General features: G+C 38.8%; 2 protein-coding genes across 2 annotated transcripts in view; one reads left to right on the top strand and one right to left on the bottom strand.

Annotated features, from left to right (window-relative positions):
• LOC121731728 (laccase-1-like) overlaps positions 1 to 4,164 on the bottom strand; it is a 54,597-nt gene extending 50,433 nt beyond the window's left edge. The window contains exon 1 of the mRNA XM_042121317.1: positions 3,852 to 4,164. Coding sequence (XP_041977251.1) covers positions 3,852 to 3,990 — 139 coding nt within the window. The 5' untranslated portion in view covers positions 3,991 to 4,164. The remainder of the gene's footprint in view (positions 1 to 3,851) is intronic.
• Positions 4,165 to 9,083: 4,919 nt separating this feature from the next.
• LOC121731729 (pre-piRNA 3'-exonuclease trimmer-like) lies at positions 9,084 to 20,118 on the top strand. The gene is made up of 11 exons (XM_042121318.1): positions 9,084 to 9,316; positions 9,476 to 9,710; positions 10,042 to 10,193; positions 10,746 to 10,881; positions 11,571 to 11,899; positions 12,407 to 12,534; positions 14,337 to 14,479; positions 15,569 to 15,655; positions 18,322 to 18,410; positions 19,000 to 19,098; positions 19,984 to 20,118. The coding sequence occupies exons 1-11, from the start codon at positions 9,189 to 9,191 to the stop codon at positions 20,045 to 20,047; spliced, it is 1,590 nt and encodes a 529-aa protein (XP_041977252.1). The 5' UTR covers positions 9,084 to 9,188; the 3' UTR covers positions 20,048 to 20,118.
• Positions 20,119 to 23,064: the final 2,946 nt, after the last annotated feature.

Genomic DNA, 23,064 nt, shown 5'->3' with positions numbered 1-23,064 from the left:
TGACCTAGTTGGTTCCTACCTAGGTATTATCAAGTCCAAGGCCCAACTAAGTGTGGGTTATTTTTATCAGTTTTTCAAGATCCTTCTCTTTCATAAATACGAGAAACATGAGAGATATAATGGAGATAAGTATAGATATTATATGCATATTAAGATTAGCCTAAAGGCTAACCTATAAAGTTATAAAGTCACCTACATAACATTACAGTTAAATTGGTAGATTGAGTAAGGTAAGGCGTTTTATCGCTTATACCCGATAGCAGAACCCATTTCGGATAATGTACAACGATCGGCGTCGCCTTTTAAAAGGATATTTGAGGAAATCACCTTCAACATGCCTTCAACGAGATGGGTATTCGTTGTTAAATTTAGGGGACGTTTTTAGGGTTCCGTATTATTATATTTTTAACTAAATGACACCAGCGACTCCGTTGCGCCAAAATTCGTTTATCACGTGGGAACCGTACATTTCGGGATAAAAAAAAGTCATATTATGTAAAGGACATGGGAGAGCCATGCTTCGGCACGAATGGGCCGGCTCGACCGGAGAAATACCACGGGCTCACGGAAAACCGGCGTGAAACAGCGCTTTCGCTGTGTTTCGCCGAGTGAATGAGTTTACTGGAGGCCCAATCCCCTACCCTATTCCCTTCCTACCCTCCCCTATTCCCTTCCCTAGCCTCCCCTATTACCCTATTCAATCTTAAAAGGCCGGCAACGCACCTGCGGCTGCGATGCTGCGAATGTCCGTGGGCAACGGAAGTTGCTTTCCATCAGGTGACCCGTTTGCTCGTTTACCCCCTTATTTCATTTTTAAAAAAGGACTCAAAGTATCACCATACCTTCCAGCAAAATTGATTGAGCGGTTTAGGCGTGAAGAGGTAACATACAGACACGCAAACACACTTTCGCATTTAAAATATTGGATGGAAGTATGAATTTCTGTATGATATGTTTTATAGTTTCATCTAATTATTTTTAAGAGCCCATATGACCCTAACTTGACTACATACATTAACCTAGATCTCAAAATCTGTAAGGTCTAGAAAACTGATTTTTGACACAAGTAACTTCAGTTCATAAAGATTAAATGCTCAAGACGAAACGAAATGCTCGATAGTTTCTTTTTTACAAAAAACCTTGTTCTAGACACATTTTTGCTTGGATCTTCGAAGTTTGCTGTCTTTTCTTTAATATTTTTTAATATCTAAAAAGGTATTTATAAAACCTAAATTTGCTCAAAACACTTTTTTCATAATCATTATAGTTCGTCTTTTATTCAAGTAAAACTAACTTGGCGATGATTCCGCGGCGTCCTTTTTCACCTGGCATATGAAAGACGGGCGTAAGTGTGAAGAGAGAAGGACGATGTTTGATTTTTAGAGTCAGGTGAGCTCTTAAGTGACCTGTGTTTGGAATACACAAGGACCCACTTCCTACTCCCCTATCTTCTTCGGATTCATTTCTTTGCGCGTCCCCATACAACTTTAGCAATCCCTCGGATAAGATAATATCAAGGGGTTTTCGTGGTGGGATACGGCTGTCGATCACATACACAGGAGATACAGCGGTGGGAATGTGTGGTGGGACAAAGCCGGACGAGTCGGACTCGCGCACGAAGGGTTCCGCACAGTTATACAGCAAAAATAGAGCCCTACTTAAGTATTATTATTAAGGTTTACATATATTTAAGGCCTTTGTGAAATTTTCAAGTGCCTACCTGTTGCCATTATTGCTATCAAGCAAAAAATCCCAAAAAATCACGTTTGTTATAATTATGGGTTAATTATTAAAAAAATTCTGTTTTCTGTATTTGTTGTTAAAGCGGCAACAGAAATACATAATCTGTGAAAATTTCAACTCTTGATTTACAGCGTGGAGACAAACAGACAGACAGACAGGCGGACAAACGGACAGACATTGAAGTCTCAGTAATAGGGTCCCGTTTTTACCCTTTAAAAAAGAAAGAAAGAATAATTTTATTTTTAGTACACACAAGACACAATTATAATATTATAAGCAGTACAGGAGCAGGCAAACTAGTATATTTTACGAATTGTGCCTAGATGTGTCCAAAAAAGGGTTCCTTTGGGTACGGAACCCTTAAAAAAGACCGAGTGTTCTTTTACTTTCATACCCACTTGGGTATGAAATATAATTAATAGGACATCCGTCCTACTTAGGACGGATGACCGATACGACTGGCGCGTCATCAGGTACAGGACAGACTTTTGAAGTGCCCATTCCATGCCTGAATAATAGCTGTTTTCTTATCAGACGCTCCTTTGTTCTAATATTACGAAATAATATTTTTTGGCGTGGGTCCCTATCGACCTCGGAGTCGAGAGCCGAGATCAGACTTACTAGACCACGAGGGAATTCAAGTTGGCCTTTGTACAAGTTGCTTAGGGATCACTCTCCTATATCTCGAAGGTAAAATAACACTGAACGTACTTTATAGCACACACCTCGTATATAAAACCGAGAAGGCATAAGGAAATAATATTCGCAACTAGTGCAGCTTATGTTACGCGAAATTGCTACCTAGACCGTACAGTTTTGCATATAAATTGAACATTATTTCAAATGAAATACAATTTTTAGTATAAGTATATTAGAAATAATAGAATAGATAGATATCTGGTATGTCATTTATAATACGGTATCAAGCTAAATGCTTAAATGTAGAGTTTATCTTTTGATTGATTTTGAATAGAAAAAATCTACTTACACTATATTATTTTCTCATCGTACAAACCTTCCCTGGACTTCCACATTAGGAAAATCGGTTCAGCCGTTCTCAAATATGAATAACAATTTATTTCAAATTGTTGGTCCCACTCAAACTAACAAAACTGAAATTCATTTTTATTATATAAGGGTTGGTAAAACGTAAGCTCCGAATAAATAAGAGTCCGCATGCTCCAGGACTTAGTTTCTGAGGTTTTGACAGCTTATTCACGTGATGCGCTATTTATCAAGCGACTTTTTTAGAGTTCAAGGACAAAATAACGTAAAACCTCAATGTATTATACTGTTTACTTTAGTAAAGGAGTTAATATATTTATAATGTTAAGCTACTCTGACGCACCTCGTGTGCTACGGTAACCAGGATTATAAACTAATAACTATTATTAAAGTTCTTAATCTCACTCGGGATTTGCATTATAAAATCCGTTTCGTGAAGCCCCGGGCGTTCCTAGCACTGTTAGTAACTTTCAACTAAATAACCATTAAATATTATAAAACTGACTTTATATTTTAATGTAGAGTCCCCTCAAAGTAATTTTACTTAAGTATACTTATTTTTCCTGTATTTTACCTTTATTATTCATTAAGTAGCCGAGTAATCGTGCAAGTGATAAAAAAACCAAAGTATATTCACAGGTTACCCATAATATTAACAGAGAAATACCCAAAACATTAAGTTTTAAGGAAATTTAAAAAATATTTGATTTCGTGCACGATTCGGATCGGAAAAACCAAATGTAACAATACTTTGTCCATCTGACATTAATTCATGTATTAGTTCAGTAACTCTTCCACTTCCTGATAAGTGCCGAACAGGCTATCTACCATTTAACTTGACAGATGAAGTATGGAGAATCTGTCAAAAAAGTTGTAAATAGCCTATTCGCCAATTTATCAGAAAGTGGTGAAACAGGCCCTAAGTCTGTCTTTGTCCTATACGTTGGAAAAGCCATTTGACAGATAATGTCAGCAATATGGATTAGTCAATTCCTCTTAAAGTTACGCAAAATCAGTGTAAATATTATCTTGAAGCGCTCTTGTGTAGCATATTATAGGTAAACTTATTATTTTAATTATAAAAGAAAAGGTTAAAAACCCACCTGGCATCGGCGTGAAGTAAACAACAACAATCACACTGGCCATTATCACAGACAAAACGAATATCCTTTGCAAGGACATCAGCATGTAATTTGGCTTAACATACTCGAACTTCTCCATGTTCGACTCTTTTAAACACATTTTGAAAAAAGAACTCCACAAATTACGACACTTTTTCACTTACGACATTGAGAAAAAAAACGTCACGACATTTTTACATCGCACGACCACGCGAGCGAAATTACAAGTAACTACTAAGGTATAGTCAGCCGCGTGCTGGCGACTGTTGCGACTTGCGAGTTGCGACTAATTCGGAAGTAAATACTGGCTCTCACTCTCCGCGATATTACATAAAATATTGTTACACAATAAATATTAATCTGGGCCGCAGCCTCGGACATGGTTGTGACGTAATAAAATTAAGTCCTACACGAACGTAGCCTTTATAAAGCATTCATCATTCACCAGTAGTAGGTTAGTAGACCTTAGACAGAAATATGTCTTGGAGAAAAGATATTATAAGGGTGACCACCTCTTTCGAAACAGTATTTTCGTACCTTCTCAAATGAAGGTACGAAACTACTTCCTTCGACTACAAAAACTCTAACATAGGCACTCGTAAAGGTTGATTCTTCAGTAGATTATTATAAATTCTAGAAACGGTGGCCCAGTGGTTTAGAGCGTGGCTCTTGACTCGGAGGTCGTGGGTTCGATTCGTCGTGTCAGTCTTCCGTCCCACTGGGTCATAAGAGTAAAGGAATAGAGAGTACTCTTGTGTACTGCGCACACACTTGGGCACTATAAAATTACTCCTGCGTACCTGGGCCTGTAGACAAGTGGCAAAGCGCTAACGCTGACGCTAACGCTAGCGCTACAAAATGTATGCGATTTGACATAAGTCATCGCTTCGCTAGCGAATACTAATGTCAAATCCATACATTTTGTAGCGCTAGCGCTAGCGTTAGCGTTAGCGTTTTGCCACTTGTCTACAGGGGCTGGCCTGGTTTCAATGAAACTGGCCACCGTCACCGAAATCGGTGTGAGAGTTATTAAATTAAAATAAATTCTAGAACGTAGAATTTCAATGACCAAAGTATTTATGATGCGGAAACATAATATTAAGGCCTTTGCAGCCGTTGTAGTTATCTTAAGCAGCCTACTGCAGACGCCTGCAACTCCGTAACGTCAAAATTACTTTTATCGGGCGGGAACTGTACATTTTTTCAGGATAAAAACTATCCTAGATGACCTTTTCTGGGACACCAAATTTCGACAAAATCGGTTCAGCGTGAAGCGCGAAGAGGTAACATACAGACAGACACTACAGTTGCGGGATAATGAATTAAGGATTATCCGAAGGAAGCGTCGTGGTACGCTTCCTTCGGTACATATTTTAATGTAGAGTCCGCTCAAAGTAATTTTATATTTTTCCTGTAATTTACCTATATTATTCCTTAAGTAGCCGAATAATCATCTAAGCGATAAAAAACCAAAGTATACTTACAGCTACAGCGCTTGCGCTGTGTTTCGCCGAGTGAGTGAGTTTACCGGAGGCCCAATCCCCTACCCTATTCCCTTTCCTACCCTCCCCTATTCCCTTCCCTTCCCATCCCTACCCTCCCCTATTACCCTATTCCCTCTTCAAAGGCCGGCAACGCATCTGCAGCTCTTCTGATGCTGCGAGTGTCCATGGGCGACGGAAGTTGATTTCCATCAGGTGACCCGTTTGCTCGTTTGCCCCCTTATTTCATAAAAAAAAAAAAAAACAGCTTACCCTTACTATTAGCAGAAATACCCAAAACATTAAGTTTTATGGAAGTAACGAACGAGGTAACACCGTGGTCCGTTTTAAAGTAAAAAATCGTTTTAGATATGTTTTGGAACAACAAGAAATGGAAGTAATCGACCAATTGGTTTCCGTCGCGTAATTTAAAAACCATAATTAATACTATTTCATATAAGCTATGGACTAATTATTATAGTGTATGCTTGAACTAATCTATGTACAAATTTTGGAAGCTTAAATCACTCTCCTCTGTTGGCAAAATTAGAATCCCTGTTTTTATAGAGTTCTTTTTGATTTTGTGTTATAAAAGGTGACCAATCGTGTTATGCTATGGATAATTCAAAGATAAAGACGTGATGAATACAGACAATGAACTTTAATATTTTCTTAGCTAGTCATTGTTGAGAAAAATCGATATCGCTGCAGCCAAATTATCAAGGCGTCACCTGTTTTGTAAAACTGAGGTTTTCCGAAAAGATGAAGACAACACGTGGAATATTGTTTTGAACTGTAATTGCAGTTTCAACACTGACTCGTCAGGTTTCGCCAGAGCGCCGTCCTTGGCACACTTACTTTTACTTACACATTACTAACACCGTGTGATATGAATTGAAAATGTGAAATAGTAGCTGACTGTGTGCGCCTGGTCACTGGTGTCATCAGCCCCGGATTTAAAATAGGCCGTTATATTCCACGGCCTTGGTACGGCAGCGTCCATAGAGGCCCTACAGATTTCATACATGGGGCAACGAAAATGAAATGGCCTACTCTCATAAAAAATATAAAATCGGCACTGTGTGTCATAATTAATGTTTACCAGTAGGTACGTGCCAGACGCCAGTAGATACCAAAGTTTTGTGACAAAATTTAAATATTTTATTTTATAAATATATTTTTTATGAGAGAAGGCTGAGTACGGAGCAGGGTCATTTTATTCGGCGCTGGTACCTATGTCGGCAAACGCTGTTCGGTCCTTTTTATTATTATAATTATTCTTAACTGCTTACTTACTTACTTACTACTTCCTACGATGGCTCAGCAACCCAAAGTGGATCTTGGCCTCCGACACGAGTTAGCGCCACTTGTCGCGGGAGAGGATCATGCCACCAAAAAGCGTTCCTTAACTGCTTACCTACTATATACATTTCTACTACTTTCTTACGTCATACCTTACGTTTCTTATGAAATAAGGGGACAAACGAGCAAACGAGTCACCTGATGGAAAGCAACTTCCGTCGCCCATGGACACTCGCAGCATTAGAAGAGTTGCAGGTTCGTTGCCGGCCTTTTAAGAGGGAATAGGGTAATAGGGGAGTGTAGGGATGGGAATAGGGGAGGGTAGGGAAAGGAATATGGTAGGGGATTGGGCCTCCGGTAAACTCAATCACTCGGCGAAACACAGCGCAAGCGCTGTTTCACGCCGGTTTTCTGTGAGAACGTGGTATTTCTCAGGTCGAGCCGGCCCATTCGTGCCGAAGCATGGCTCTCCCCGTCAAAGCTTAACTGAAAATCTCATCATAGTCAATGTAAACTCCAGTCAATTCAGGTGTTATTTTATTTTAACACCTGTATATCTATAAAAAATATCAATGAGTCCTATAATAATTATAAATTAAATTCATAATAAATCGAATTGATATTTGCTAGGTAGGTACTCGGTACACCACCTTTAGATCTTCAGCGCCCACTTTGGGAAAGGCTGGATTAGAGTTTTGTTACCTACCTATCACCAGTCACCACCCGTCCGCTATAATAATAATAATAATGTCTATGGACGCTTCACACCACGTCAGTCTGGCCCCGTGCTAAGTACCTGGAGGACTTGTGTTACAGGTACCAGACAACGGAAATATATTTAATACTTTTATACTATACATATATTTAAGATTTTTATTATATTATGATACACGTCATATTTAATACACATCCATGACCCAGGAACTTAGAAAACTTTTTGTTCCTTCGGCGGGATTCGAACCCGCGACCCCTGGCTTGAGCTACCAACAGCCCACCAACTGAGCCACTCAGGTCACTGTACATGTATATTGTATGGCACGGCACGCCCGCTATAATATTATTATTATTATTTTTGTTTCAACGCCTCCGTGGTCTAGTGGTATAGAGCGCGGCTTTTGGCTCGGAGGTCGTGGGTTCGATTCCCGCGTTGGAAACATGTTATTTCCAAGTTTGGTTAGGACAATGCAGGCTGATCACTAGCTAATTATTGTCTGACAAGTAGGATGATCCATGCGTCGGATGGGCATGTAAAAAGTCGGTCCTGAGCCTGATCTCTCGCCAGTCGTGTCGGTCTTCCGTCCCACTCATGGGTTATGAGAGTAAAGAAATAGAGAGTGCTCTTGTGTACTGCGCACACACTTGGGTACTATAAAATTACTCCTGCTTAGCTGGCCTGGTTTCAATGAAACCGGCCACCATCACCGAAAACCGGTGTGGGAGCTATTATCATGGCTCGATCCGGGCAAAGATCATTTTCGCCACCCTTTACATACAGGATTTGTTGGGGGAAAATGGGAGGAATATTTAAGTAAAATACTCAAATATTTCCACTACCAAACTTAAGGTAGGTAAGCTGGTAAAATTCTCAAACTTAAGTGGTGGATGGCTAGATTGGAAGATAGGAATAAGTTAATTTTGCCGCCCCTCATTTTTGCCGCTCTGGGCAAATGCCCGGCTCCCCCCCCCCCCCCCCCCCCTTAGATCGGGCCCTGGCTATTATTATTATTATTTTTGTTTATCGAACTTCGTTGATTACGCTTTGCGGCCTAAAACCATGAAATAAACAAAGTCATGTTATCAAAAAATGCACTGGAGTTTTGTCGGGAATGTGAAAGAGTGATGATGTGTTTTTGTATTATTTTCCTAAATTGTGTTTAATGGGGGTTTTAATGTGTAATATTGGTAGGATATTAACCATTAGATATTCGTTATCGTGCACAAGACGTGTAGAAAAGTGATGCCATATCCAGAAACGAGCTATTTTGTGTTATCTCCAAAACTCCATCGAAAGTTTCAGTAAAGCGTCTACCACTTTACTGAATCGACCGACTTGAGTCCTTGACTGTATTGACTTTTTACTTCGACTTTGACTAGACTTTCGACCTGACGATACAAAGAAACGATGCTGAAAATTGTATGCAACAATACTGTTTTCACGCCATTTATAATACTTGACACTGGCCGTGGTTATGTAGCCAAAGTGCCATAATAAAAAAGAAAATGCACTGACATTGACAGATTGTCAAATGTCAATTGGTCAATTGTCACATGACTGTCACTTGTACCCCGCGTTCCATTTGATGTTAAAAACGATCAAAACGCTCAAAATGCCTCCTATTTTGAGCGTTTTGATCGTTTTTAACATCAAATGGAACGCGGGGGTAGTAATCTGTGACTGTCACCGTCAAACTTACAAAAAGTGAGGTTATTTTATTTTGTTTTGAACAACAACTATTAATTAATTAGTACGTTCTCAAATAACGTTATATTGTTAACTAATTAACTATTTGAAATTAGAATAAAGGCAACCACAGAAATGAATATAACGAACAAAAATTATAACGACGAAATCGATCAAATCATATACAACTTAAAGCAATGTTCTTTTGTGGGTTTTGATGCGGAATTCAATGGATTGCTCACTGGAGAACGGTTTAAACACAGGTCAATCACCTCAAATCTTATCTCTTTACAACTAGCATACAAGAATGGATATTAAAACTTGTGAACAATTCTTTTTGATGGACTTTTTTACTAATATCAAGATTTCTTTCATCTGTAACCTAACAAGCGATATAATATACATACAATAAATAATTTCAGGTTGTTTGACAGCTGCAAAGATAGATATGACAATATTAAGAACGAAATGAGCAACATGGTTATTACTCAAGTTGGTCTAACTCTATTTCAATATAACCGAGACTTGGAAAACTACACGGCTACGGTGTACACATTCCATTTGTGTCCACAAGTTGTGGGAGAAATAGACCAGAGTTTCACTTTTCATGCATCATCCCTGCAGTTCCTATGTAGACATAACTTCAATTTCAATAAGGTAATAAAGTTTAAGGCTCAGTAGTGCAGCTATTTGTTTTCATTGTAGTCAGTTAACAGGGAGAAATTTTATAAAAGGCCTAACATTTTACATCACCTTATCATTTCACTCGCACATGCATTTTTGGGCTCTTGCCATATTTGTGGGTGATCAAAAGTAAATTTGAGACTTTCCTCAAATCCTCTCCAAGACAACTTTAGAAACAGCACTTAGTTTCATTGTAAATAGCTATATTTTCTTGTTACTACTAATTAGAACATCAAAATATCATGTCATACTTAATCAAATGAATGTAAGAATAGTTTGTAATTTAATTTTTACATAATTTCAGTTTATTTATGATGGATTGCCATATTTGAATAGAGAAGAGGAAGAATATGTCCGTAATCAACTGAAGAAGAAAACATTATTCAATGAGCTGTACCACAGTCTGGATATAGATGTTGAGAAAATACTTAAACAAATATCTTCAGATATATCCAAGTTAGTATTACAGTATGTCTCATAGTACTTTAAAAAAAATGTTTTTTATTTGTAAGGGTTACAATTACATTGGTAACAAATAATGGTACTGGCCCCCTTACAAATTAAAATATTAACGCTAGGGGTACGCTACCCTATGTTTGGTCCTTGTTAGATTAGTTGCTTGATAGACAAGTCAAGCAACTTATCTAATTCAAACTTATTCATTAGTAACTTTTTTATTTCATAATTCATACTTAATTCATAATTCTTTATTCACAAGAATGCAGTTAGTACAAGGATGGTATTGAGTCATAATAACAAAATATGATTCTGTACATTCTACCATAACAATGGTGTGTGAATTTAAATACATGCATTTTTTTTTAACTTTATAAAATACAATTTTAAGTAGCCATTAAAGTTCATAATACATTGTCAATAGAATGTCAAATAATAAAAACATTTCAGAATAATTAATAAATAATAAACAAATTACACTATTTTAGGCATTGGGAAACCTATGTATACCTGTGATGTCAGAATTTACATGATCTAACTTATTTATTTCAGATGGCTTATAGCAAATGAAGAGAACACAATATATTTTGATGTAGGCAACCCTATAATGAGGTACCTGGCACACCTGCAGATCCGAGAAAGGTTCCCGGACTTACTCACAACAGATAGCTTAGGTAATAGCCATAAGGTAAATTGTGCTAGTTGTAGTTTTTTTTTTTTAGTAAAAATAGTAAGCAATTACTGGCACCCATAGACATCTAGAACTCTGAGTTTAAGCTCAGTATTTTTTGAGTTCACATATGTTTGTTTTTCGTGTGCATATTATATTTCTTTGCATATTGCGGAATCGGCTCCAATGATTTTCATGAAATTTAGTATATAGGGGGTTTCGGGGGCGATAAATCGATCTAGCTAGGAATCATTTTCAGAAAATGACTTTCGTGTTTCGTTTCGTGTTTTATCGATAATCGATAAACTGAAAAATATTACTCTTCCTGACATCTATTGGCGAATAATAATACTATTTTGTCAGCAACTAATTATTTTAAAGACCAGCAGATGGCGTTATTAAGTAACACGAAATCAATGAGTATTTGCTATATGGTACCGAGCAAAGCTCGGTCATCCAGGTACTTATTATTATATTAGAGCATAAATGGCTCAATGCATTTGAGCTTGAGAGGTATCACTAGACAGTCTTGAAGGCAGTTGTCTGCCCTACGGCATTTGGTAAATGTAAGTTGTCATCTGTCGGCTAGGTTTGACAAAACATGACCAAAATACATAGGTCCTTTGAATCAACTTTTAAGATAGTCCATTCTTTTTTATAAAATTTTGCAAGACACATTTTAAATGGTAATATTTTCTTAATTTCAGATACTTGTATACAGAGATAAAACTATAGAGGGCGCTGTGGGCTTACCAGAGGAAACACTAGAAGAAAATCTAATGAAGCATTTACTAGGATTTTCACAAATTATCGAATTACTGTCTAAACTCAATAAACCTATCATTGGACATAACATGTTTTTAGACACAATACTACTACACAATCAGTTTATAGGAAAACTGCCCGACAGCTATGATACATTTAAGAATAATATAAATAAACTATTTCCGACTATATACGACACTAAATATATATCACATGAAATGTCCAAGAAGTTATCAATAGACGAAGTATGGAAATCTAATGCGCTTCAAGAGTAAGGGGTATTATTTTTATCTCTTATATATAAAATTCTCGTGTTACAATGTTAGTTACCGTACTCCTACAAAACGGCTAAACTGATTTTTGCCAAATTTTATATGCATATTAAGTAGGTCTGAGAATCGGCTACTCTGTATTTTTTATATTGATATGTGCATTTATTGTATAAATAATAGTAAATTATTATTTGTGCTACGGAATAGCGATGGACGTTTGCCTTGGTGCCATACTTATTTAGTCACTTCAATAAAATAATATCCAGGTGAAATATAATATGTACTTTATATGGCAAAACAACATTTGCCGGGACAGCTAGTTGTATTATAAAAGTATAAAGCTCAGTCACCGGACTTGTCCGGTCACTGGGCTGTAAAGTTTTTTTGCGAGAATGCCATTTGTGCTTAGATAACCATACAGACATTTCAAATAACCTACTCCAGACACTGAATGGAAAGCAGTGTTTTGTTTACATGATAAGATACAGTAATTTTGTTTCTTTTAGTTTGTACGAGTTCTTCTCGCAAGGCAGATGTAAGCGGCTAGAAAAAGGAGTAAACTTTATACAGCTGACCACAGCGTTTGATGTGAAACAATCCTATCACGAGGCTGGCTGGGATTCCGCTTGCTCAGGTACAAATTACTCTCAACTCAATGGAGGTTCTGAAATTCGTTCAGCTCATAAAATAGTAAAGACTTAGGAATTCGTTGACCATGCTATGGTTTGGATTACAACAATCTCACAGAATCGCGTTAAATGATAAAAAATTTGAATTTTATATCATGTAAGATTTAACCTCCAAGTCAACTTGAGAAAGTCCGTCTGGGGGTAAGTCCATCTAGTGGCAATAACTTCCATATTTAAACGAATAAGTAGTTTCATATGGCTCAGGGGGTAAAACAGTATTGCAGAGTTAATTTGACCTAAGAAACAGACTTGTCGCTACTAACTACCTGTTACAAAAAAACGATCGGAAATTTTTTCCCGTTTTGTACACGCATTCCGAGTGTAAGTCTCTTGCAAAAAAAATTTAAAAAGTGTTAGTACGAAGGAGTTTTTGGAGTTTCCTGGGAATATATTGGATTTTTTTTTAAATTACGGATTACCTATGTCAAAATAAATGTTTGATAGCCCTGAACCCAAACACACGCCGGACTTGCCCCAATTATTTTTTTACTCAATAAAAACTAAATGAGGTTTTAAGATTATAACAGTATGGTTTCTTTCTCAATACCTGCTACTTACAGATGTCACTATCTGGTTTTTAGTCTGTTTAGTGTACATGTCGCAGTCGGCTGGTTAAAAAATCCATTCAATCAAACAGCTAGCCCTTTGACTGAACAACGCCATTCGATCACACGGCTATACGTCGTTTAGCCGACTTGTTGACTGCAACGTTCAACACTACAGCTAGATGACGCTTAGCCAACTGGTTAAATTGTAAATTAAGTAAGGTGACCATTAGTTTAGTGCTATTATTACACAAGCGTAATGATAACAAGCAGATCAATTTTACTCTAACTCATATTAAACACAATAATTTATTGCAATAAATACCTTGGTGATGCATTTCTTAATCCCGTGATTTCTCCTCGAGTATTAGTTTAAATTTTGATTCACTCGTATGTGCCCCCATAATTTCTGTCTCTTTAATAATACTTGTAACGTATATTTACGAAAAATATCTTAATACAACCACAAAACACTGGTTAGTTGACGCCATATTGTAAACAAAACTCACCTAGCGCCGCGGTGGTGAGCGCTTTTAAATCAGCTGTAGTGTTGAACGTTTTGAGCGACTTAATATATTCAAATAAAAAGCTAGACGTGTGATCGAATGGCGTTGTTCAGTCAAAGGGCTAGCTGTTTGATTAAACGGCTTTTTAAACCTGTTGGCTGCGACATACATATTACGATGTCGAAAATCGCCTTTAGACGGACTTGCCCCAAAGACAAGGAAGGTCTATAGTATGTTTTTTTGAAATATCATCTATATTTGCCACACAATTAATACGTGGGGACATCTAACGTCTGTATTAGGTTTATAAAAGATTACTTTGTAATCTACTGTGAAGACCGTCTTTCTAGAGTCATTACAAAAGAAATAGGGGCAGCTCAAAGCCAATTTCAAATAAAGTATAAGTCTTCCCCAAGTTGACCTTTAAAGTTTATTTTTTAACGGTTTTAAACCTACTGAAATATAATATTATAAAGAGTGCAATAGACTCAGGGCCTGCTTCACCACTTCCTGATAAGTGTCGGATAGGCTATCCGCGACTTATTAGACAGATAAAGTATGGAGTATCTGTCAGATAAGTTGTGGATAGCCTGTCCGACACTTATCAGGAAGTGGTGAAACAGGCCCTTAATGTAAATATTTTTTGAGTTCAAAAAAAAAGTTTAAAACAGTAATGATGATGATCATGATTTCCAGGCTACTGCTTCATCCGTCTGGCGCACTGGGCGGGCTGCGAGCTGCGCGGCCACTACCGCCCCCTGGCGCCGAGCGAGAAGCTCGCGGCCGTGGCGCAGCACCGTAACAGGGTCAACGTGATACGCGGCGCCGTGCCGTACATGGTGAGACACTCCAGGCTGCAGACTGTTCTCATGGATACTGCTTCATCCATTCAGGCTGCGTGCTGCGCGGCCACTACCGCTGCTCTCCAGGTGACAGGCTGCTCTGCAGACTACAGGTTTCTCTTAGGCTACAGGCTGCACTCCAGGCTAGAGGTTGCTCTCCAGGCTACAGGTTGCTCTCCAGACTACAATGTGGCGGTACTCACAATTCGCCTAACATTCCTGCATCGCGCTATCGAAGTTTTCTGAGCGCGTCGGTATATATACGACAGCTGAGATATATCACGAGGGCTCTGGCCTGACCGAGCATAACACCTCTCTCGGTCGGAAGATCTTCCTTTGGCCGCCCATCACATATCCCACATTGGTGACCCTCGACAGAACACGCCTCCTTCATCATCATCACTCCCCGCAACTCCGCACCGCGCCAGCCAGCATCGCCTCATCGGGTACCTCGTCCACTAGCCACAATGTACCGCGGCCTGGGTGACTCCGCATCGGCATCATCGGGCTTTCTCACTACACCGGTCGGTCAGCAAGCAGAGCACATCTCTCCTGGTCAGCACGTACCATCGGCCCCGCACGGCAGCTATCCGACTCACTGGATCCCGTGCAGCAGCTTACAGTTCCGACTCACTGGGACTCACTGCAACAGTTCCGACTCACTGGAACTCACTAGCACTGGCGACACAAGCGACAAGACTTCAAGATTCGACCTCCGGACTTCGGGGGGAGTGATGTGGCGGTACCCACAATTCGCCTAACATTCCTGCATCGCGCTATCGAAGTTTTCTGAGCGCGTCGGTATATATACGACAGCTGAGATGTATCACGTGGGCTCCGGCCTGACCGAGCATAACACCTCGCTCGGTCGGAAGATCTTCCTTTGTGGCCACCACGCATTCCCACAACAGATATTAATTTATTAATTTTTAAATTATATATTAATTTGAAACGTATCGCCTAAACTTTTGATTCAGCTTGATGTCTTAGATTCTTGTAGGTGTCTTAGGCTCAAGTAGAATATATTTCCGTAATTGTATATTTTCCGTAATTGTATAAAAGTTTTTAATTGTAGATATTTTCTAGAACCTCATGGGCGCGGATCCTCCCAGTCACCGGCCAGACCTGCTGCACGTCAAGTCCATGCAGGAACGCATTATCAACATCGGCAAGGTGAGAACGACCGATAGATAGTTATTTTTTTTAGATGGCCCCATTTAAAATCGTTGCAGAACGGTCACTTCGCGGCGGTGAGTATGAGCGGGGGTGACGCGGGGGGAAAGGCGCGCGCGCGGGGGCACGTCACGCGCGGTCGACGCGTCGTGTCCATTAATTGTGGTGTTTTTAGAATAACTTTCGGAAGCTATTTCTCAACATTTTAGTACTGAGTGATAAGAAAAGAAAAAATACGTGTATATTTATTTTTAACAAGGATCAATATATCAAAATTTGGCCGGAAAGTTTTGCACCCTGTAAAAACGCAATGCAGTTTGAAATCTGCACAAAGCGTCATAGTATCAAATTGTATTTCGCTAGATGGCGCTATCTATGGTAATGAAATGTAGTTTCTGTTATTTCCTACAGAGGGCATTAGATTAAATTGCGTGCCAAACGTCATATTTAAAACGAGGATATTCGAAATATATCATTACGTTCTAATAAAGCTTCTTTAAGAATTCAGAAACAATGTTTTAATAATAGTTATATTTATGAGGTTTCTGTAGAACGATCTTTAATACCAAATGGGGAAGTATCCCAAAAATTGGTTAGTATCGATGGCGTGCGTCAATTTAATCTTATAATTTCGCCAACATTACATTCAGAACAACATAACAAGAATAGCATTCTTAATCACATTATGCTTTGTTTATCCCTATGGGAAACATATTGGCATGGCACAATGCATACCGATCCCGGCCTCGAATGTAATGTGTTACATAACGGTGTGTGCGCCAGCCCGCCCGCGCCAGCGCAACTGTCGCCGCCAGTCGACCTCACCTGATCGTCTACATGAGAAATTATATACTGTAGTACTAGATGACGCCCGCAACTCCGTTGCGCCAGAAGTAGTTTATCGCGGGGGAACCGTACATTTTTCCGGGATAAAAAGTATCCTATGTCAAAAGACATGAAGATACTTTTGAGCCCCAGGAAAGCCCGGGGCTCAAAGTATCTTCATGCCAAATTTCAGCAAAGTCGGTTCAGTGGTTTGGGCGTTAAGAGGTAACAGACAGACAGAAACATTTTCGCATTTATAATATTAAAGTATGGATATACTACTTTTGATGCTTTCTTCTTATAAAAATCTATCATATTCTCGTCAAAAAACTTGAAGGGATACATTTTCCGCTCTATTCTTTTGTTTCTAATTCATAGTATTTAATTTGTCTAATTGATGATTGTGTCTTATTAATACAAGAATGGGTAGTGTGTGTATTTTTTGCTAAATATTATTTAAAAAATCGGCCAAGTGCGAGTCGGGCTCGCGCATTAAGTGTTCCGTACCGTTTTCGTATTCCGTACCGAGCGAAAGTTGGCAAAAATTGTGTTTTTTGTAATGTGCCCCCCTTAAATATTTATTTTATTTTAATTTTATTATTAGTTATTAAAGTACAAATATAATTAAGAATATTGTGAGTATTTCAAGTGCCTACCTGCTACTATTATTAATTACGAGCAAAATAGGCCAAAAAAATCATCGTTTGTTGTATGGGAGGACCCCCTTTATATTTATTTTATTTTTAGTATGTGTTGTTATAGCGGCAACAGAAATATATAATCTGTGAATATTTCAGAAGTCTAGCTGTATGGGTTCTTGAGTAACAGCCCGGAGCCTTTGCCTCACCTTTCCCTAAATAATTGGCACTTTGTACTCTCAAAGTTTTTGCTTTATGAATACACAAACTTAATCGGTTTTGACTCCTAAATAGCTAATAATTCTAAATATTTATCGTTTCCAATGCTTAAACTCAATCGGGCGACCCTAAATTGTTACGCGTACGACAGTTGGCGCTTGGCCAGCACACACACAAGCACGGACAAACACACAAACACATATATTTCCTATTCCCCGTTTACAGATTGATAATACCCAAATGTCACTGATGTCTATTTTAGCTCGCAGCGTGGACCGTCTTTTTTCCTCGGCGGTCATTTTTCATTTCTTGTCAAGGTTGATTTAAGGTTAAGTTATAAATACGCGCGTACAATGTCGCGACATTGCCATGGCGAGAGTAGACGCTTTAGATTCTTATCGCTAGATTAGAATAGACTAATAGATTACTAGTTCTAGTGTCTGAAATATTTAAAGATGTTGACTGATTTATCTAGTTTACTGGGATACATAAATAATAAAATACTGTATATATTATTATGGACTCCTTTTTTGTAATAATTTTATAACTGAAACTTGATTTTCATTATTCTTATAGCTACATTTATTAGAATAGAGATAATTCGATTCTACGGCGATAGATGGCGTTTACATTATGAAAATCGTGCTGAAGAAATTTTATTTTACGTCACAATATTCTCCATACAGGGCCCGATCTAAGCCGGGCACTTGTCCAGAGCGGCAAAAATGAGGGGCAGCAAAATTGACTTCACAACCTAAGTTAGAAAATTTTACCTTCCAAGTTCCAACCTACTTCAGGTTGGATAGTGAAAATATTTACGTGTTTTACTCAAATATGCCCCTATTCTCCTAACAAAACTATCCCATGACTTATTTTATGGTTTTTTGTATGTGAAGGGTGGCGAAAATTATCTTTGCCCGGAGCGGCTAAATAGTTAGATCGGGCCCAGTCTCCTGTATATTGTATAATGCCTACTTTTTGCAGGTAACAGCTATTCTGGCGAACTTTGGTTCAATAGACGTGAAGCCCTATGGAAGACGCACTGCGCTTATAGCGGCTAGTACTCATAATACGTAAGACATTTAGATTTTTTTATTAGTGTTTACTTGCATTGACAGTAACGGCTGCTAGTTACTGGAGGCTGGACAGCGTGACTCTTGACTCGGATGTCGTGGGTTCGATTCCCGCGTTAGAAACATGTTATTTACAAGTTTGGTTAGGACAATGCAGGCTGATCACCTGATTGTCTGACAAGTAAGATGATTCATGCGTCAGATGGGCTTGTAAAAAGTCGGTCTTTGGGTCTGATCTCTCGCCAGTCGTGTCGGACGTCTATCCCACTGGGTTATGAGAGTAAAGGAGTACTGCGCACACACTTGGGCACTATAAAATTACTCCTGCGCACCTGGCCTGGTTTAATTAAACCTGCCATCGTTACCGAAACCGGTGTGGGAGCTATTATTATTATGTTAAATACCTACATACCATTATAATGTTAATCCAGTACCGGAATCTAGTATCACTAGACTAGTGATACTGGCGCTAGTATCTGTATCAATATAAATAAACACAAGGTCTAGCTTTTAAACACAAAGCCTAGCTTTTACTTATAATAGAAAATAGCTTTTAATAATTTAATATCATATTTGTATGTTTTTTCAGGGTAGACAAGATTTTAAAACAATTCAAAGACAATCGGGAGTATAAGATAACGAAGTTTAGTGCTTTGAAACACTCCGCTGTCAGCCGCGTGGCATTATTGTGAGTATATGTGCCATTTCTAAAAGCATGTATTAAGATATGTAAATAGTAATCCACAAATAAAGTGTCTGCCAAAAGGGGAGGTAAAAGCGTTAGATAAAGGGATTAGGAATCTCTTGAAAAGCGTGGCAGAGTTGGAATGGCAGCGGCGCGGCGAGCACTTTCAGTGTCATATGATTTTAAACTTTATCTTCATTATTGTAATACATAGTATCGCTTAAGAAAAGCCACGAGCGGCCACGGGCGGCCGCTGACTGCTCAAGCGATACTATGTATTACAATAATGAAGATAAAGTTTAAAATCATATGACACTGAAAGTGCTCGCCGCGCCGCTGCCATTCTGGTGTGGCGCGGCCCTTAGAGTAGGTTGGGACTTATGGCGTGACTTGATATAATGTACCCAAGAAATCGATTCAGAGATAGATGACCGATCTACGTCATTTGGTCGAATTATATCATTCCAATGTAATTCATGATCGGTTTGGTTTGACATAACTCGACAAAACTATGTTGTTCCGCCATCTGCCTCTGAATCAACTTCTCTTATAAATAACTTAATCAACCTCACGAACCTTATTTTTTAATTACGAAGTCAGTACAATTAGATTTTGTAGACAAAAAGAGGTAAGTACAAAATCTTTTTCTATCAGATTCTTTGCACTACTTTATCCTTTACGGAGAAGAACTATACCGCGGCTACCCAAGCGTTAACACAATTAATACATTTAATAGCCAGTTTTGTGTTTAGTGTCATCGTCAAAACCAGTGACACTATTCGTGGTTTTGAATGTCGTTTTGTTACCCCACCCATAATTTCGTTTACGTTGCAGATAAATCGCTCGGTTGACAGATATTAAGGAACCATAAAATTGTTTTCATTTCAGAAGCAGTGCGCTGCTCACAGGGAGTTTATTCCTGTATCTGCTGCATAAAGGAGTTAAGCAATAAGTATGACATTGATACAGGTTGAAATGAAACCTTCCTGCCAAATTTTGATATATTAATCCTTGTTAAAAATAAAAATACACGTATTTATTCTTTTATAATCACTCAGTACTAAAATGTTGAGAAACAGCTTCCGAAAGTTACCCTAAAAACACTACAATTAATGGACGTCGATCCAATTCGTCGGCGACCGAATGTGACGTGAGCCCGCGCGCGCGCCTCCCCCCGCGTCACCCCCGCTCATACCCACCGCCGCGAGTGACCGTTCTGCAACGATTTTAAATGGGATCAAATATGTTATGAAAATAACACCCATTTTTTCGGTTAAACGGACTTTCCTAATGGTACCTAAGCCCGGGAAAAATTTGGCAGGAAGGTTTAATTGCACCCTATATATAGTCTATGCACGTAAGAGGCATACTTCACTGGGACGCCACCGCGACGTCGCCAACTAGTTCTATTGAGATGTATGACGGGTAACTCACCTGGCGACGTTTCCAAGTACCTAGCACGCGGCGACTGTTGATGTTGCTATTTGTTGCACGTCTTTGTATGCTCAATGTCACTCAATCAGTCTCTGATTTTAGTGATATCCTCAGATAATTGAACATTTTTTAAAGGTTTTTTCTTAAATCTTCGTAGAATTTAAGAAAAACTCCGCTTTGCGGCGACGTAGAGACGCCAGGCGTTGCCATGGTGACGTCACTGGCCACGTCGCCATGGCATCCCGGTGAAGTATGGCTCTTAAGTTTGCAGTGACGTCATCATCGAAATGTCAAAATTTACCAATGAACGGTCCGTAGCGATTTGCTTCATTTATTGAATATAATATTCAAGCGAAGGCGGTATGCTGGAATTTTGATGTTAATAATAGTAGTTCTAAGTTCAATTTGTTTTGAAATCAACACTTACCTCATACATTTGTTGTATTAATAAAAGTACAAACAATTATTTCGCCTCAATTATTTAGTTTGTTATTCCACTTGAACTTAAATTAGCGTAATACAATAGCGAATAGTTTTCTTATTACATACTAGCTGTTGCCCGCGACTTCGTCCGCGTGGACTTCAGTTTATAGCGCGCAATGTCAACAAAATTGTTGTCAAATTTAAAAGCTTTTTAAAACCCTAGTACCCCTTAAATCAAAATACCCAAAAACAGGTGAGCAGTGTGCAAATAATATTTCATTATTTGAAATTAAACTTTGTTTATGCCAAATTTTAAAGCTTATTTCCCATTACACAACTTTACCCATAAACTATAATTTATCATTGATAGTTTTAAGGTTACGTCACTGCATAGATAAAGTACTGAGTAGTGAGTTATATAAAAGCGTGTAAAACAATCTAAAGAATCGAAAAATGTAACTTGTGATGGTACCACCTCTTATAGAAACACGTAAGAGCAAGCGATACCGCGATGTAGACGACTCTTAGCGCCATCTGTTATGAATTTTTGGAACTAACTTAATTTGAATTTAAGTTAGTTCCAAAAATTTACGCATTTTCACCCCCTTACAACCCCTTTTTCTAGTTTAAAAGTCGCCTATGTCCTTTATCAGGCTTTAGACTATCTGTGTACAAAATTTCATTACAATCGGTTCAGTAGGTTTGGCGTGAAAGCGAGACAGACAGAGATACTTTCGCATTTATAATATTAGTATAGATTTTTTTTTTTAGATTAACGCCTCCGTGGTCTAGTGGTTAGAGCGTCGCTCTCGACTCCGGAGGTCGTGGGTTCGAATCCCGCGTTGGAAACATGTTATTTCCAAGTTTGGTTAGGACAATGCAGGCTGATCACCTGATTGTCTGACAAGTAAGATGATCCATGCGTCGGATGGGCATGTAAAAAAGTCGGTCCTGCGCCTGATCTCTCGCCAGTCGTGTCGGTCTTCCGTCCCACTGGGTTATGAGAGTAAAAGGAATAGAGAGTGCTCTTGTGTACTGCGCACACACTTGGGCACTATAAAATTACTCCTGCGTACCTGGCCTGGTTTCAATGAAACCGGCCACCGTCACAGAAACCGGTGTGGGGAGTATTATTATTATTATTAGTATAGATAAGGGTGAGGTTTCCAACGCAGGAAATGAACCTGTGACCTCCGCAAGAGCCACGCTGTTACTCTCTGGTCTGGACAACAGAAGTTAAGTTTGTGTTGCGAATCAATTTTTTCGATAGTACATCTAGTTATACCTACCGTCGAGGAAATTGATTCACAGGCAAATGATGGGCCTACGTCATTTCATATTTGGCTGGGCTTTGTTAATTCAATGTTAGCGACGATCTGTCGGCTGAGTTAGACATATAGCGACTAAATTACGAAGGTACTCTTTTCATCGTCATCTTTCTATGAATCTATTCCTGTGATAGTACTATCAGAGAAGATGACTCATAGGCTGTTGTTGTCGAACCCAGCCGACAAATCAAGACTTATATTGAATTGACATAACTCAACCAAATGATGTGGGTTATGAATCTATTTCTGTGACAGTACAATGCAGGTTTGAGGTAGACAAACTAATGAGTTTAGCCTCGTCTGTAGACACGCGGCAATAGCGGCTATTTTGGCCCAAAACCACGACCCGAGATTTACGGCAGACTTAATGGATGTAACTATTATTGGGCGCTTGTCCTTAGCGGTTTACTGGTGGCGCTATTTCCAACCGTTGAATTGTAAAAATCTGTCCAACGATTGTGAGTTGTGAGGAGTTCCATAAATTCATGTCAGAATGTGCTGAAATCTGGATATGCAGCAAAATAACAAAATGGTTGGCCCATTTCATGTAACATAATAAGTAATAACATTATATTCATATTATGAAATTCAGTAGTGTTTCTTAGGGCCGTTTGCGGCCCCGCGGGGTGGCCTATAGGCCACCCATAGAAAAGCCTGCACACTGTGATGAGTCTGCGAGACGCGAACAACCGCTGCTGGTAGAGTTGCGGTGGGTTGATCGTGCCCAGCGGGGCTAAAATGGTCACATTTAGCAATTCCTCTCAATCAATTCAGCATATGAATT

The sequence above is a fragment of the Aricia agestis genome, chromosome 11 (genome assembly GCF_905147365.1).
Source record: "Aricia agestis chromosome 11, ilAriAges1.1, whole genome shotgun sequence".
Taxonomy (NCBI): domain Eukaryota; kingdom Metazoa; phylum Arthropoda; class Insecta; order Lepidoptera; family Lycaenidae; genus Aricia; species Aricia agestis.
The sequence above is the reverse complement of the archived record's forward strand: the minus strand, read 5'-3'. Positions and strand labels throughout refer to the sequence as shown.

Excerpts from the sequence above, each read along its gene's own strand:
- LOC121731729 (XM_042121318.1), top strand. The coding sequence starts at position 9,189 with ATGAATATAACGAACAAAAATTATAACGACGAAATCGATCAAATCATA. Across the intron at positions 11,900-12,406 it reads AAATCTAATGCGCTTCAAGA|TTTGTACGAGTTCTTCTCGC; the intron begins GTAAGGGGTATT and ends TGTTTCTTTTAG. Across the intron at positions 15,656-18,321 it reads GCATTATCAACATCGGCAAG|GTAACAGCTATTCTGGCGAA; the intron begins GTGAGAACGACC and ends TACTTTTTGCAG.